Consider the following 15775-nt stretch of genomic DNA (forward strand, 5'->3'; position numbering starts at 1 on the left):
AGAGACAAAAACACTAACTTTTTGTAAGGTTATAATTGTAATGTTAACAGTAATAAACAAAAAAAAAAAAGAAAATAAAGGGTCCCAAAAGATTGCAGAATTGGAAAATAAGACATCTAACATAACACAAATATATATTTGCACAATATTAGGACCATACAACGGTCAGTTTAAGGGTAAGACTAAATGAACTATTGTGTAGTTACCTAAAAACATATGAAACACCAATCCAATTCAACCGGAAAAGAGTATAGCTTAATGAAATTTTTTAACTTGAAGCGTAGGCACCTCAGTTGCAAAATAAATGGCTTGGAAGTAAGTGAGAGTCTAGATCTCTTCTTTGCTTCAACATGGAAGAAAAAAAACTTTTCCTGTTATGTTGGTTCAGACTTCACGGTCACCTTCTCCTTGGACTTTCACAGACTTTCTTCCATGTCAAAGATAAACATAAAGTTCAACTCCTATATTATAGATTGTGAAACCGGATGAAAGAGTATACCTCCTACACCAACAAATTATCTCAGTCTTTAGTCTTTAAGTTTGTATCGTTATGTGTCGACATAGTTCTGACATTGTCTTCTTTGGAGAGCTTAAAGCGTTTTGTGATTTTCCATGAGCTATTTGAACCGCGGTTTCTCTTCATCAGTTAGACCAGGGAGACCATTTACAACCTTCACAATCCTTAAGTTAATAACAAAGAGGTCTCGACTATGCATCCACAACCTGATTTTCTTCTTCTTTTTCCATTTCTCATTCTAAAAGAAACACCTAATTATTAAGCCACAAAATACCGTTATATATTAGACCACTAAAAAAATGAATTTACGCAAGCGAATCAACATAAAATACTATTTACTAAATTGCAGCACATAAGAAAACAAATTTTAGAAAGATATAGAAGTCACCGACTGTAGATGAAAGAAAATAGCTAATAATCAGAAGGTTGAAAGAGTCCTGGTGAAATAAAAGAGCCAAAAATAAGAAAACTCATAGCAATCTATAAAACAAAATTAGGTCCGGATACTACTTACTCATTAGGCCAATGTATGAAAAAAATGACTATTTACTAATTTTAAGTAACAATAACAAATCAATTCCAGTGCTCTAATTTCGAGTCAATGAATCAAATCAAGCACAACCGGTAAATTTGTAGTCTGTGAATCAACATAATTTACTATTTACTAACTTGAAGTAACAAAAACAAATCAATTTCATTGTTGTAATTTCTGAATCAATGAAGCAAAATCAACTGAAATAAAGCAAATAAACTGAAATAATTTCTAACATTACTGAAATAAGCAATGAAGCAAAATCAACTTAAGTAAAGCAAATAAACTGAAATAAAGCTAAATCAATAGAGACAAATCAGTAAATCCCGTGAATGTAGAGTTCATTGGCCCAAAACAACAATGCAAGAGTTTGAAGACGAATAATTTTTCATGTCATGAGAAATACCTGCAATTGTTTCTTCTAAAGCAATGGTGCACCTACAACTGTAGTTGCAACTACAATAGAAACGACAATATCTGGTGAAGCGTACAATATCACTTATTTTCTTTTTCTCTGTCTAAGTGGCGCTTCAAATGAGAACAAACAGTGGAGTATGGATTCCTTGAATTTTTAAATTAACTCTTTAGTGATTTGTAAATATTACAACTTTAGTTTTACAAGTTTCAAGGGCATCTTTTCGTAGAAAACATACATAAAGCTATTAGTGAGAATTAACAAATGAAATCATATGCTTATCATGTACATTACACAGACAACCATTGTTTTTCGTGGCTCATGAAGTTGGCTCCAACCCTGCGGGTCATACCGCTTCCAGCTGGAGTCCAACCCCAGCTAACTGTAGAGAAGCGGTTCATGAAGTTTTGAATCTCACAATATCAAAACTAATTCGTTTTTCTCATTTATCGTTTGATGGTCTTAGATCGTTTGATGAGATTCTGTGAACAAAGTAGACAGCAATCAAAATTTAGAAACAAAACAATTATTTTCTACGAAAAGATTCGAGTGATAGATATGATATGGAGTTACAACATAATGCAAATTCATTTTGGGCAGACAACTACCGATGCATACGTACTAAGTCAAAAACATCAAAAATGATGTGCTAGGAAATACTTGTTTGTACATAGCAACATGTATAAGTGTTTTGAGATATGTGCCTATATGAAACTGAAATCGATGATCTTTTGATCTTTATGATAGGATAGATTTCCATATGCGCATAAACTCAAGTTCTCATTTGATTTGATGAGTACAATTTACTCTTGATCTCAAAAAGGTTATAGCATAAGACATGAAAAATTGGCGACAAAGATAAATAGAGATGAAGGGAGATAACATATAAAGGACTTACTTAAATATACATCCAACTTGAAATTGAATCTTCGACAGGGAAAGTCTTAAAAACTACTCTGCACGGCCATACATTAATTAAAAATGCCTGAAAAAAGTTTTCGCCTACAAAAAAATTATCAAGATGTAAGTGATGGGAATTTGATTGTAAAATATTACTTTTTTCAGATATCTCCGGATTTAGAAGCAGGATATAGAAGCACATATATGGACTTAGGGAGGTATACCTACCCTCAAAATCTCCCAAGATGTAAGGAAAATCAAAAATTCTGAAAAAGAGATTAGGAAATTTAGGTTTTTCTTAGTGTGCATTGACTTACCCTGTCATGAGCATCATTAGCCATTAGACAAGCATTTGTACATGTGATACAGATCAATTGGGTATTCTCCTAGTAATAATACAGTAAGCTTGCTTCTATCTAACAAACTATGTCTATAATGCATTGTCTTGCAGCCGTAATTAAGTAGTTACATGACTCTAATCGTTGTTATACATCGTCAAACTCATACCATGCGCTTAGTTGTCTTGTACTACGTTTATATATTATTCCTATGTATTGCAGCAAAAAATCTTTTAAAACCTAGACATGTGTGGCCTCCCTCCGTTTTCTCTAATTGCTATTAAGGTCTAGACTGACGCAACAACTCATGTTTATTTCGCGATGGGAAAGATTGTTATGGTTGCTCATCAATTAAGTTATGAGAAGATCCAACCCAGTCCAGACTATATTGGTGTTCGAAAAAGATAAGTCTGAACCGCTGGGAAACATTTGTTTGTTGAGTGTATGATGAAGGTGCAATCTTTCTATCAGACATTTCATCAAACACATAAACGGCAACATCAAACACAATTCTACTCGATCATAATAACCATCAAAATCATAATAACTTACTACTCGATCATAATAACCATTAAACATATATGCAAAAATTGCATTAGGATCCAAAGAATTTATGAAGGCTGAGAAACAAAGAAGCAAACAGTAATAGTAGGACAGTGAGAATCAGAGAACAAATGAGAAAACACTAACCTTTCTTGACGTGGTCTGAACAACAAACCTTTCTCAATCAAAATTCAAAACTGTCTATGAAGGAAATACAATTCCAGAGTGGCTTTTAGAGAAGAGAGATGTTTCCAGTGAACCGAGAAGATGCGTCGAGGAGATGTTTCCAGTGAGTAAACAGGAAATCAACGTGGAGAAAAGAGAGGAAGGAGTCACGAAGGCAATAGGCGCTCGGGTACCCAAATAATAGAATTTGCTTGATCCAAGGGTGTAGATGGATGCTGACGTGGGACGGACGACTGGATTTATTCGGGTGTTTGTCCCAGTCAGCATGTTTCAACCTATTTTATTATATAGATTGTTGACAACATATATAATTATGTTGTTAAAAACATATACAATGTATTAGCCAAAATATTATTTGTCCGTTGATGAGTTTGTCAAATACAAAGGATAATATGCATAACATTTTAATTTTGCAAAAGACAAATCAAACAATGCTTTAGGTTGTGGTTTTTTTTGTGAGTCTGAATCTGAATTGGCTGAATCTGAATTGACTTAGCTAAATTGGTTGACAAGTTTGATGTTTGTTTTTTAAATCTGAATAGTAAGGTATGAATTAGAATATTGACATTTTTAGCCCTAGTTGATTTTTGTTAAGAAATAAGCACCTACTTTTAAAACAACTCACAACTCACCCAGAAGAATCCCTTACTTCTCTAGGTTTTGAAAAGGGTAATGTTGGCTGGAGACCTAGTTTGATCCACCTCTCTCATGTTCCCTCTCTCTCTCTCCCTAGATGCTGGCAGGTTCCCTCTCACGTTCTCTTTCTCCTTGTCTCTTTCTAGAATCGAAGATCAGGCCAGGCTAAACCCTCGCTAGATCTGCCGAGGTTTCAAAGATCCGGCGAGTTCACAAAGCCCTTTCTATGGTGGTGTTTGGTCGGGGGTTGGTGGTGTGCGGTCTGGTGGTGATTTAATATTTGTTACATTTGAATTGTACGGAAACCTTCATTTGGTTCAAAATTGGTAAGGAAACCCTTATTCTGATTAAAACAAAGGTTTTAACAAATCAAAATTCAAAACCTAAATAATGAAAATTAACAAAAGACATGGATACAGTGATATCATAATCGAAGATAATGAATATGTAAACAGGATTTAAGAATGATGAAAGAACATATAATGAATCTTAGAGAGAGAGAGATTATAACGATGAAGATGTTTAAAGATGATATAGATAAATTAAAGTTCAAAACAAAGTTTATTCAAACAGAAAGATGAAGATGCTTAAAGATGATGATGAACATTAAACAGAAAGATGAATCATATATTGAATAGAAAGATGATTACGAACCTGGTTATTTGATGAAGGAATTTATGTTTCTAATGGTTCTAGCTTCAAAAATGGAGGATGAATAATGATTTCTGAATCACAAACGATGAATCAAATAAACAGAAATATGAATCAAATATTTAAACAGAAGAATGAATAATGGTTTCTCCTTCATCAAATAAACAGAAAGATGAATCAAATATTAAACAGAAAGATGATTGCGAACCTGGTTATTTGATGAAGGAATTAGAAATATAATGGTTCGAGCTTCAAAAATGGAGGATGAATAATGACTTCCGTATCACAGAAGGGTTTCGGTTTTAGAGAGAGAACAAAAAGGGTTTGGGTTTGGGTTATCGATGGAGAGAATAAATAGTTTCTATTATGGAGGAGATTGGAGAGTGAAAGTGGAGATAAAAAAGGCAACCGAATTTTTGAGGATTTATATATGCAAGGTCGTTATTGATATTATAGTTTAATAGGAAACCTAGAGATATGTGTTTTGTATGAAGATGAACCCAATTGGACTAGATTTCTATTTACATTAAGAATTTAATTTAATATTTCATATTTACATTAGGGTGGACTAAAAGTGTGTTTAGAGATAGTTTTTTTTGGACCTCAAACCCAAAAATTATTGCCAATTTGTGGGGTTGGTAATTTAGTCACTGGTAGCATAATACCGCATGCATACTGGATTAAAAGTACAGCGGTATAAGATGAATTCTCAAGAGGAAAATGAATTGGGGACTCCCTAAAGATACTCTCAAGTGTACTCCACGTCACATGACAATGTCATTTTGGTCTTTTCAATCAGACAAAACTACGAAAAGATCGCAATAACCTGGTCATTGTAAGGGGGAGTTCACCTGGGAGTATGCACAGGGAGTCCCCCTATCATCATTGTTCTCAAGAACCCCCAAAATCAAACTTGAAAGCAAAGGTTACACATTTGTATACTTTTCCAACTAACTAGAGAGAGAAAAAAAAATAATATCTTTCATTTTATGATCTTTGGGCGAGAGAGGGTATCTCATCCTCTTCGCCGATAAAATTATATCATCCATCCCCCACCTTCAATCTACTTACCCCTAACAAATACTTCAGAAAGAAAAAAAAAGATCTCTCCGTATCAGGTTTGTAATTTCAATATCTAGTCCTTTACCTTTCATATATCCTTATATATTCTGATTTTACTACTTTCTTTTTCTTCTTCTCTTTTCTGGAATTGTGATTTAGGTTTAAATGTCATAGATTAAAAGATTTTGCTGGTAATCTAGGTTTAATTTGTAATTTAGAGGCTAAATTTGTTGGAGTTTTCATTTTCCAATCATGGCCAAATTGTGTGAAGTTGGTCAACCTTTAGGTGAACTAAAGTATGCTTGATTATTGGTGATTGTGAAAATTAGGGTTTATTATCTTTTTATCTGGGTTTTAGGGTTTCTTTGTGGAGATGGAGCAAGAAAGTCATAAAAGAGAAGTTGAAGAAACTAGTTATCAAACATCCAATTCTCCTACCCTTTGTGCTAATAATTGTGGGTTCTTTGGAACTGCTGCAACAAACAATTTCTGTTCAAAATGTTACAAAGATTTCTTCCTTAAGCAATCTAAAGCTTCTCTTGCTTTGGTTGACAAGGAAATTGATAAACCCATTATTGGAAAGGTAATAGAAGAAGATCAAGTAACTAATACTACAATTCTTAATGAGGAAGGGGCTAGCTCTAAAAATCCAGGGGACCGGCCTGCAAATCGTTGTAGTTTATGTAGAAAACGAGTTGGATTAACGGGCTTTAAGTGTCGTTGCGATCAGATATTTTGTTCTCTCCATCGCTACACTGACAAGCACAATTGCGTATTCGACTACAAAAGTGCAGCACAAGACGCAATCACCAAAGCAAATCCTGTTGTGAAGGCTGACAAGATTGAGAAGATTTGATGGCAATGGCTACGGGGAAGGGTTTTAAAATGCTTTCTGTAAGTTTATTAAGGGAACTTCGCTATATGAAAAAGACGGTAACGATTTCTCTCTTTTATCTTTTGAAATAAATTTCTTCTCAATGTGTTTATTTATGCACTTCACTTGTACAGTTTGGTTCTTATATGTTGTTTACTACAAGTAGATCTTTGTTTTCATTCTCTTTGGAAAAAAATGTCAATCAAGCTATGAAGAAGATGATGATCATATGATTTGCATTGTTAAGATGATCTAACTCTGTCAGACTCTAATTAGTAGTGATCATTTGACTGAAAGAGAGCTCGTTTATATTCACGTACGTAGATAAATATTACATAAACTTTTAATCAAACGTAATAGGCTAGCGCGGCTCGTTTCGCTCTGAAAGCGAAGCTCGCTGCTGTTAAGCTTGCCCTCAATTGTTCCAGAGAGAAGGATCATAGCACACCAGAACCGTGACATCCAGCAGCAGCATCTCCTTGCGTGCGAGAGACTTCTTTGCCAGCCGTTACTCCCGGCTCTGTTGAACCATAACAGTACACACATGAAAGAATAAATGAAGTTTCTCCTACATTAATATCACTGAAACAATCAACAATAACGACATCGAGCTTGTTATAGTCATGAGGTCGATAACCCTCACTCCTGCATTCACTATTTGAATAGGAAATAAACAACTCTCAGTCGAAGCATTTTCTGTCGTCAACTTTGCTAATCCATGAAAATCACAAGCTTGAACATCTTGATCTTGCATCTGGAAGTACATATTAAACGCATACGATATATTCCCATACGTATCTAACTTGTTGCAAGAAGATCCATAGCCTAAAGCCGTACAATCCCCAAGTGAGCAAGCATAGTTCACGTCGTCCGGGACATGACTCATATCCTTTGTCTTATCTTTGTTCAAAACACACCATTGTTTTGTTAAATACTCCACTCCTTTAGCTGCTACCAAATACTTCTCTTGTCCTTGTCCTGTTAGATCCATCGGAAACTTAGGTTTTCCATCGTACCGAAAAATCCCCCAGTGTCGTTCGAAAGCTCCTGGAGCTACACTCTTAAGATCCTCATCCAGTAAACTAAAGAGATAAACATCTAAATGACCAGGTCTTAATGGAGTTCCTTTATTACTTGCTAACTTCTTTAGGAGCCCATTATAGAATTTTGTAGCTAGGTTGGTGTTTGCATTCTTATCTCCATCAGTAGGCCAACCAACTTCACCAACAATAATCTTCAAGTCAGGAACACCAGCTTTTTTTAAAGCATAAACAAGTGTATCATAATTTGCATCGAAAACGTTACTGTAGTGATTATTATTATCGTCTAGTGCTTTACCCCCTCCGTCAAAGAATGTAAAATCGAAAGGGAAGTTAGGGTTTTGATAGAGACTAAGAAATGGGTAGATGTTCACGACAAAAGCTGATTTATTATCGTGTAGGAACTTTACAATTTGTGTCATAAGATCTTTTATGTCGGAACGGAATCTTCCGTCAGAGGGTTTGTCGCCCTCGTAAACGTCTGCGTTTAGAGGGGTAGTAACTTTAATCTTGTCGCCGTAACCAGCTTCATTAAGAGCTTTCTGAATATTTTGCATTGCAGGAAATAATGTCTTCATGAAACTGCCATTGTAGCTCTTTAAGAAAGCTTCATTTCCAACTGCTACATATCTGATATCAACACCACCATCGTTCATATGGATTGAAATATTATGTTTAACCCAATCTTTAGCATGATCATATTTATCACTAAAATGATACAATTTATCATTTGGAATAGCAACCATGACTTCCATTCCTGTCCCAGCTAATGACTTGACAGTCCATGAATCTGACTCAAATAATTTTACCTTTTTTATTCCATTGTCTTTTATCATCTGAACTATTGTTGCTGGAAGCATCTGGTGGGATGCCATTCCACCCCAATTCACACCCAAATTCACCACTGCTGCTGCATTTGTTGTTGTGATTGTAATGGCCCATAATATTGATATGCAGTAAGAGGAGATAATCCATCTGAGTGGGGTCTCTGCTGGACCCATGATTTGACCCTCTGTGTTAGAGAGAGAGAGAGAGTATTCTATAGATGAAGATATTGAAGAGAAAATGAATGGTGTAGTCAGAAGATACTCATGAAAAAGAAGGAAAATAAAACAAATGGGTAGGAGATAGAAGAGCAAGTTTGTTGAATTTTTTTTTTCAACAGCAAAGAAAAGAGTTTGTTGAATTTTTATTTATTTTGGGAAGAATCTTGTAATGGTTGGAAATTAAGTCCAGTGAAAGTTGGAAGAGAGAGAGAGGGATTGTTTCTTGTCCATCAATTACAACAATGATGTTGTTTGATTCCTTCCACTCTTAATGAATGTGCCTAAAATTTCTGATTTTTATGACAACACGAATTTAAAAAAAGGACTCATTTTTTTTTTTGGAAATTGACTACGCTCTGCGATAGTCATTACATTGGCATTGATACATCAAAGATTTGATAAGCACGAAACTGCTGAATCAAACTCTTACAGAGAACGGGTCTATAGTCCAACTAAATTATGGCCTAAAACCCAACAACATTATTTATACCTTAGTAATCCAAGTTCAATAAATCATGGAAACCACCTCTTTTGGGAATCGAAATTGGAACCTCCAGAATTTTAGAGTTTATGTCAACATATTGGATCACTTGGGCAACCAATTGTAGACAAAAAAAACAATGGATTCATTGAGAGGTTGGCCAAATGTCCAAAAAAGAATGGGCCAATAAGGGAAAAGTCTGATTAAAATAATATAAAAAACCTATGGTAGGAGCAAAATTGAAATGCTTGAGCACAACTAACAATGTCCAGTGAATATTTGAACATACAACAACACATTTCTAGAAAGCCAATTTCAAAAAACAGATAAGGTATGTTATTTTCAAATTGTTTTGTTGAACTAAAACAAACTTCATATGAAAATTTGAAAACATGTTTGTTAGTAAATTACAAATCTACAGCTTGAAGTAAAACTAACAAACTTAGGCTTTGGCTCTGACTTGGGCTTGCTCTCGATCTTGTCCTCAGTCTCGGTCTTTGTTCGGGTCTAGATATACGAAAAATGATGTCGGAAAGTAATTTTCTGGAAAATCCCTTTCTTCCTTTGTGATGATCGAAGATGTGTGTGTCATTGGGGTGGGGGAGGGGGCTAAGGAAAACGTCGTAACTTTTTTAGGACAAACTAGATATATTTATATAGGTTCATTAGGCGGTGCTAAGTAGGGGTGGCAATTTGGTCCGAACCGATGGGTTTTTACCCGAACCCGCCCCTAATGGAACGGGTTTTACCGCCCCGTTTATTAAATGGGACGGTAATGGTATGAAGATAAAACCATTTACCGGGTTCGGGGCGGGTTTGGGATTAGGTAGTAAAACCCGCCCCGCCCCGATTAAATATATTATGTTATTATATATACAATAGGTTTCTAAAACTTTTTATCTTATATCATCAATTTAACTATTTTATATTTTATGTTATGTAATAAGTTGTAGTGTTTATAGTTGATAAAACTAAAATGTTAAAAGTTTTGTTTATAATAGTTATATTATTTTGATTAATCTAACTTATTTGAAATAAAAATATGAAATTTATACTTAAATCCGACCTGCCCGGCACCGTTTCATGTTAAACGGGGCGGGGCGGGTCGGTAATGGTTAAGTAATGTCGGAACGGGTATGGTAATTAAATACCCACCCCGATTAACTATTGGGGCGGGAATGGTAAAACCCGTTTATTAACGGGGCGGACTTGGGAAAGAGGTAACCCGTCCCAAACCCGCCCCGTTGACATCCCTAGTGCTAAGGCATTGGCTAAGATGATCGGGTGGTAAATGTTGAACAAGTTTTTGTATGAGCGAATGCCCTCAAAACTCAACGTAACTTGGATCCAAACGTGAGCAGACCCATTAAAACTAGGAAAGCTAAGGGTGCACGAAGCCGAAAGTCGCTTCATGCCCATTCGACTTAGTCACGCGGCGGAAGTTACGCACTCTTCAGATCCACTCGCTTCGCAAAGATAATGTCCATGCACTCGTCAATAGGTTGGTGGATTGCAAAAAGGCAATGTCCATAACAAAGCCTTATAATGGCTAATTTGCTACGCCCATATCAGTTAATATGGGGTTCTTGTCATACGTCCACGTTCCACCTAGAAACTACCCCCAAGGGTTGTAGGAGTGGTCTCTACCCCCACCCCTACAGGTCACGGACCAAACCTTAAACCGCCAAATTGTTTCTTTATGCCGGTCGTAATGATAGTGCGATTGGCATTTGCACCGCAGCTACTACCAACACGTATAAAGATCATCATGAGGCTTGATAGTAATTGCAAACATACAATCATCTTAAGGCCATCGGTGCGAAAAATGATTAGCCAATGGACTATCTTGTTCACGCGGTTACATCCTAGCCGTTATTAGAGGTACCCTAGTGCGTATTTATGCAGTCAATCATGTTACATTGTGTAGACACCTAGTGTTCTAAGAGGAATCTCAGACGTTTAATATGTCTAACACTAGTCTCTAGGATCACATGCATGAACTAAAGATGAAGAAGATAGAGGACCATGATGTACCTGAATCGATCTTCCGCGGACTAAACCAATTTTAATTACCCCGAAGACCAGAACTCAAAACTTGCCTATTGCCAGATGCCTAACACTAGTCTCCAACACATGGCTAACTCTAATATGTCTAACACTAGTCTCCTACACATGCCTATCAACATCTACTTCAAGCCCTTCTCTCAATAGCGTACAATGGGTGCACCCCTTTACTCATCTTTCACTCTCGTTATGCCTACTGCTTTTCTTATACCAAATGCAACTCAGACTACTATGACTACTAATTCTCTACATTTCTCACCTACACATACTCCTTTAGAATAAACTATCACTAAGAGGCCAGCTGAGATGGAGGCTCTGATCATCCAGACTCCAAGAGTCCGATCTTCATTCCAGAAGATTGTTCCTCATAGCTACGCCGACTCACCAATTGCTGGTGTCATTACACTTGTGGAGATGCCTACAAAATTAGATTCCCTAATATGAAGGTCTACTACGACACCTGATCCAAATGACCACATTGAAGGAGATTTCCTTCGACCAAATATGCAATGCGAGCAATTTTTTAGATAAGAGAACTGATGAAGAAGATCATCAAGTCGGAATGATATAAGGGATCGTAGTATTTAGCTAGAAACCAACTACGATCGTCGAACCGCAAAGCTACTCGCGGCTAACTTAGTCCGGATCCTACAACGGGTTACACAAAAGAGTGTCAACTTGATCGGAAGATATGACTAGAGGGATGAGACATATATACATGGATAAGACCCATAGATATGTTCATAAGGTCTAAAAGAAGTTTAACAAAGATAGTACAAAAGGTTCGAATAAAGGGATTTTGGGTCAAGCGCCAAAGGGATGTTTTGGGCCCAAAAGAAGGAATGACCATGCTTGGCCGTGTGCCCTTATGGGGCCGACCAGATTTGCGTAATGAGGCATGTTATGGTCGGCCACTAGTTAGAGAAACTAGAAAATTCATGTATTTCCTAAATCTTATTCAAAATGGATTTTTGGGAAACCTAATTAAGGTTTTACTCTAACTTAGGGTTCTATATAAGGCCTCTTAGGACTTGAATAAGGTATGGAAAATTGACAAGGAGCTCTTTTATTCTACAACATCAAGTAGAGTAAGAAAAGGAAAATTAATACCAACTATCTATCTAGTCAAAGAATAAGTGTTCTTTAATCTAACCACCATTAGAGTTCTAGCTAACAACAAGGTGAGAGATCAAGGTGATTGCTCGGTGTTTCAAGTAGACGAGCTACAATTGGAGCTCTCAATATTCACAAAAGCGATTCGGAAGGTTCGGGGGGAAATAGTGGTTAAGGTAATCTCTAACTCTTAGTTCATTATTAGCTTATGCATGAGATCCTGGGGATACTAGTGTTAGACATGTTAGATGTCTGAGATTCCGCTACCAACACTAGGAGACACCATAACCAACAGTGGCGTCAGAGCCTCTTGCACATAGCTAATTTTGGCTAAATTTTGGACCAATCTATGCTTGTTTAGATAGATAGTTGTGTCAAAAAGTGTTTTAGGCATATCAATTTGATTAGTTTTGAATGATATTTAAAGTTATTCAAGTTGATTTCAAAGTTGATTATTGAAAAGTTACAAAAAGTTCAATTTTGGTTTTTGAAAAGAGTTGTTTTTATCAACTTTAGAAGTTGTTTAAACACAAATTTTGGGTTTTTTTTTGAAGTTCCTAAACAATTGGGACAAAGCTTATGGAAGCACAAAGAAAAAAAAAGGAAGCTTTGGAGTTTTTTTGGAAACTTCCTAATGACCGAGACCTCCATGAAGCTTCCTGGATGCTTCCAAGGACAACCGAGAAGGACTCAGCATGAGAGACCGAGACGCTGTTGTCTCAGACTCGACTAGACGTATCTGGAATGTCCTGGTGTGTGTCTGTCGTAACCAGGACGCCCATATGATACCCGGTTTTTGACCAGATGCGTCTGGGCAAAAGACCAGCGTCCTGGCCTATGACCAGGACGCGTCCTAGCCCAAGACCGGCATGGGACAGGACATGTCGGCCTATGGCCGTGCCATTCCCGACCCATGTCGTAGGCCTTACTTTTCATGCGCCGGGACAAATTTTAAGGCATCAAAATCTGTAGAGATAGATCGAAGAGGATGATTGGACTTAGTCAAGAAACTTATACAGATAAGATTCTAGACAGGTTCAAGATGAAAGACTCTAAGAGAGGATTTCTTCTCATGTCACATGACATCGTGCTAAGCAAGAATCAGTGTCCTAAGAATCCTGATGAGCTAGCATACGTGAGTGAAGTTCCTTATGTTCGGAAATAGGATTAATCATATACGCCATGATCTGCACTCGCCCAGACGTCTCATATGCCCTTGATCATGTGTAGTCGTTACCAATCGAATCCGGGCGAAGCAGACTGGACCGCCACCAAGAATATTCTGAAGTACCTGAGAAGGACTAAGGATCACTTTTTGGTGTATGGCGGGTAAGAGACACTAAAGGTTGAAGGCCATGTGGATGCAAGTTTGCAGACAGATGAAGACGATTCATATCACAATCTGGTTACGTCTTCTGCCTGAATGGAGGATCGGTGAGCTGGAAAAGTTCACAACAGAGCACTGTTGTATACTCTACCACTGAAGCAGAATACCTAGCAACTTCGCAAACGGCTAAAAGAGTTTGGATCAAGAAGTTCATAATGGAACTCGGTGTCCTACCTGACATAAAAGATGGAATAGCTTTATTTCGGAAATACAATGGAGCAATCGCCCAAGCCAAGGAACTTAGAGCGCACCAGAAATCCAAGAATATCCAAAACAAGTACCACGTGATCAGAGAAATCACATAAAGAAAATATGTGGTCATTTGCAAGGTCCATACGGATGACAACGTAGCAGATCCGTTAACTAAACCGTTAACCAAACACAACTCTCACACGAGGGGCATTGGTATAAAGTGCATTGGCGAATGTTACCAAATGTAATTTGGATTCATAAAAGAGTTTATGTACCTAATTACTTACATTCGATATTTAAAATAAAATAGTTTTATTTTGTCACTTAAAATTTGGTTTAGTATTTTAAGAGACGGTCCATGGATAATAAAATATTGCAAATAGGCTTATGAGATACGTGATCTAATGAATGAAACCCTATTAAGTTAACTTTGAGTTATTTCATTATCATCTTCCTAGTCCAGGTCATTGCATGGAAAACAAGGACTCATGAAGACTAGCATGTGAGATCGACATGATATCGCAGTTTCATGGGCTATAAGAATAACAATATTCAAGTCAACTACGTGGGTGTATGATTAGGATTATACACTAGATAACCCACAAATGAGAGTACATCAAAAGTGATGAACGTCAAATAATTCTCATTGACAAGATTGGAGAGATTCCTCAGAACATGAGTGCTCCACTTATCTTATGTAAGGAATGTCTGACTTTGGTTCTGCCAAACGAATCGCCGTAAAAGTAGGTTATAAAAGCGGATACTGGGAAAGACGGGATAGACATAAGTTGAGTGGGAGTACAAGAATTGAATATATCCTCCAAATTAAATTAGGATAAAGTATCTCCGTGCCACTTAATGAGTAGGAACTGAAATTGCATGGTTGTGCTCAAATGGATTAAAAGTTAATTATTTGTTTTGACAGTTGTACTCAGGATCAAGAAAGTCTGAAAGACGTGACGTATCAGATGGGATACTAAGTGACATGGGAATCGAGCATTGCACTTGTTCAATGTACAAGTGGGAGACTGAATGAGATGTCCTTCGACCAAAGATGTAATGCGAGCAATTTTTTGAATAGGACAATTGATGAAGAAGATCATCAAGTCCGGATAATTTAGGGGTTGTAGTGTTTAGCTAGAAACCAACTACGATAGTCAAATCGCAATGCGATTCGCGGCTAACTTCGTATAGATCCTACAACGGGTTACATAAAAGAGTGCCAACTTGATCGGAAGATATGACTAGAGCGATCAGACATATATACATGGGTAAGACCCATTGATATGTCCATAAGGCCTAGAAAACGTTTAGGCAAAGATAATACAAAAGGCCCGAATAAAGACATTTCAGGTCGGACACCAAAGGGATGTATTGGACCCAAAAGAGGGATCGACCATGCTTGGCCGTGTGCCCTTATAGGGCCGCCCAGATCTGCCCAATGAGGTATGCTATGGTCGGCCACTAGTTAGGGAAACTAGAAAAACTAGTTGTTATTTTCATGTATTTCTAAATTTAAAAGGGTTTTTTGGGAGACCTAATTAGAGTTTTACTCTAACTTAGGTAACTATATTAGGTCTCTTTGGACTTGAATAATGTGTGGAGAATTCTCAAGGAGCTCTCTTATTCTACAACATCAAGAGGAGTGTATGCAACGAATGTTTATTGTCGCAACGCCGATATATATATGAGAGGCATGTACGTGTAAGAGCTTCGGGTTTAGTTTCACTGGTCCAACTCTGCAATGGAACACTAACCTCCCCGACAACTCCATCCCCTCATTTGCTCACCTGACATA

At 37.0% G+C, this 15775-nt stretch overlaps 1 protein-coding gene and 1 pseudogene across 2 annotated transcripts; one reads left to right on the forward strand and one right to left on the reverse strand.

The window, feature by feature from the left end:
* The first annotated feature begins 5700 nt into the window (after positions 1 to 5700).
* On the forward strand, positions 5701 to 6882 carry LOC147530698 (zinc finger A20 and AN1 domain-containing stress-associated protein 8-like). Its single transcript, XM_086648887.1, has 2 exons — positions 5701 to 5836; positions 6139 to 6882. Exon 2 carries the CDS (start codon positions 6154 to 6156, stop codon positions 6634 to 6636), a length of 483 nt encoding a protein of 160 aa, XP_086505013.1. The 5' UTR covers positions 5701 to 5836; positions 6139 to 6153; the 3' UTR covers positions 6637 to 6882.
* Positions 6883 to 6939: 57 nt separating this feature from the next.
* LOC147530699 (glucan endo-1,3-beta-glucosidase 8 pseudogene) lies at positions 6940 to 8978 on the reverse strand (annotated as a pseudogene). The gene has a single exon (XR_015227851.1). The product of XR_015227851.1 is annotated as a glucan endo-1,3-beta-glucosidase 8 pseudogene (transcript).
* Between the last annotated feature and the right edge of the window lie 6797 nt (positions 8979 to 15775).

The sequence above is a fragment of the Eschscholzia californica genome, unplaced genomic scaffold (genome assembly GCF_041429995.1).
Source record: "Eschscholzia californica isolate CP2 unplaced genomic scaffold, dmEscCali1.0.p SCAF_6, whole genome shotgun sequence".
Lineage (NCBI taxonomy): Eukaryota > Viridiplantae > Streptophyta > Magnoliopsida > Ranunculales > Papaveraceae > Eschscholzia > Eschscholzia californica.

What these genes read in the sequence shown, in the direction of transcription:
- LOC147530698 (XM_086648887.1), top strand. Translation starts at nt 6,154, where the DNA reads ATGGAGCAAGAAAGTCATAAAAGAGAAGTTGAAGAAACTAGTTATCAA.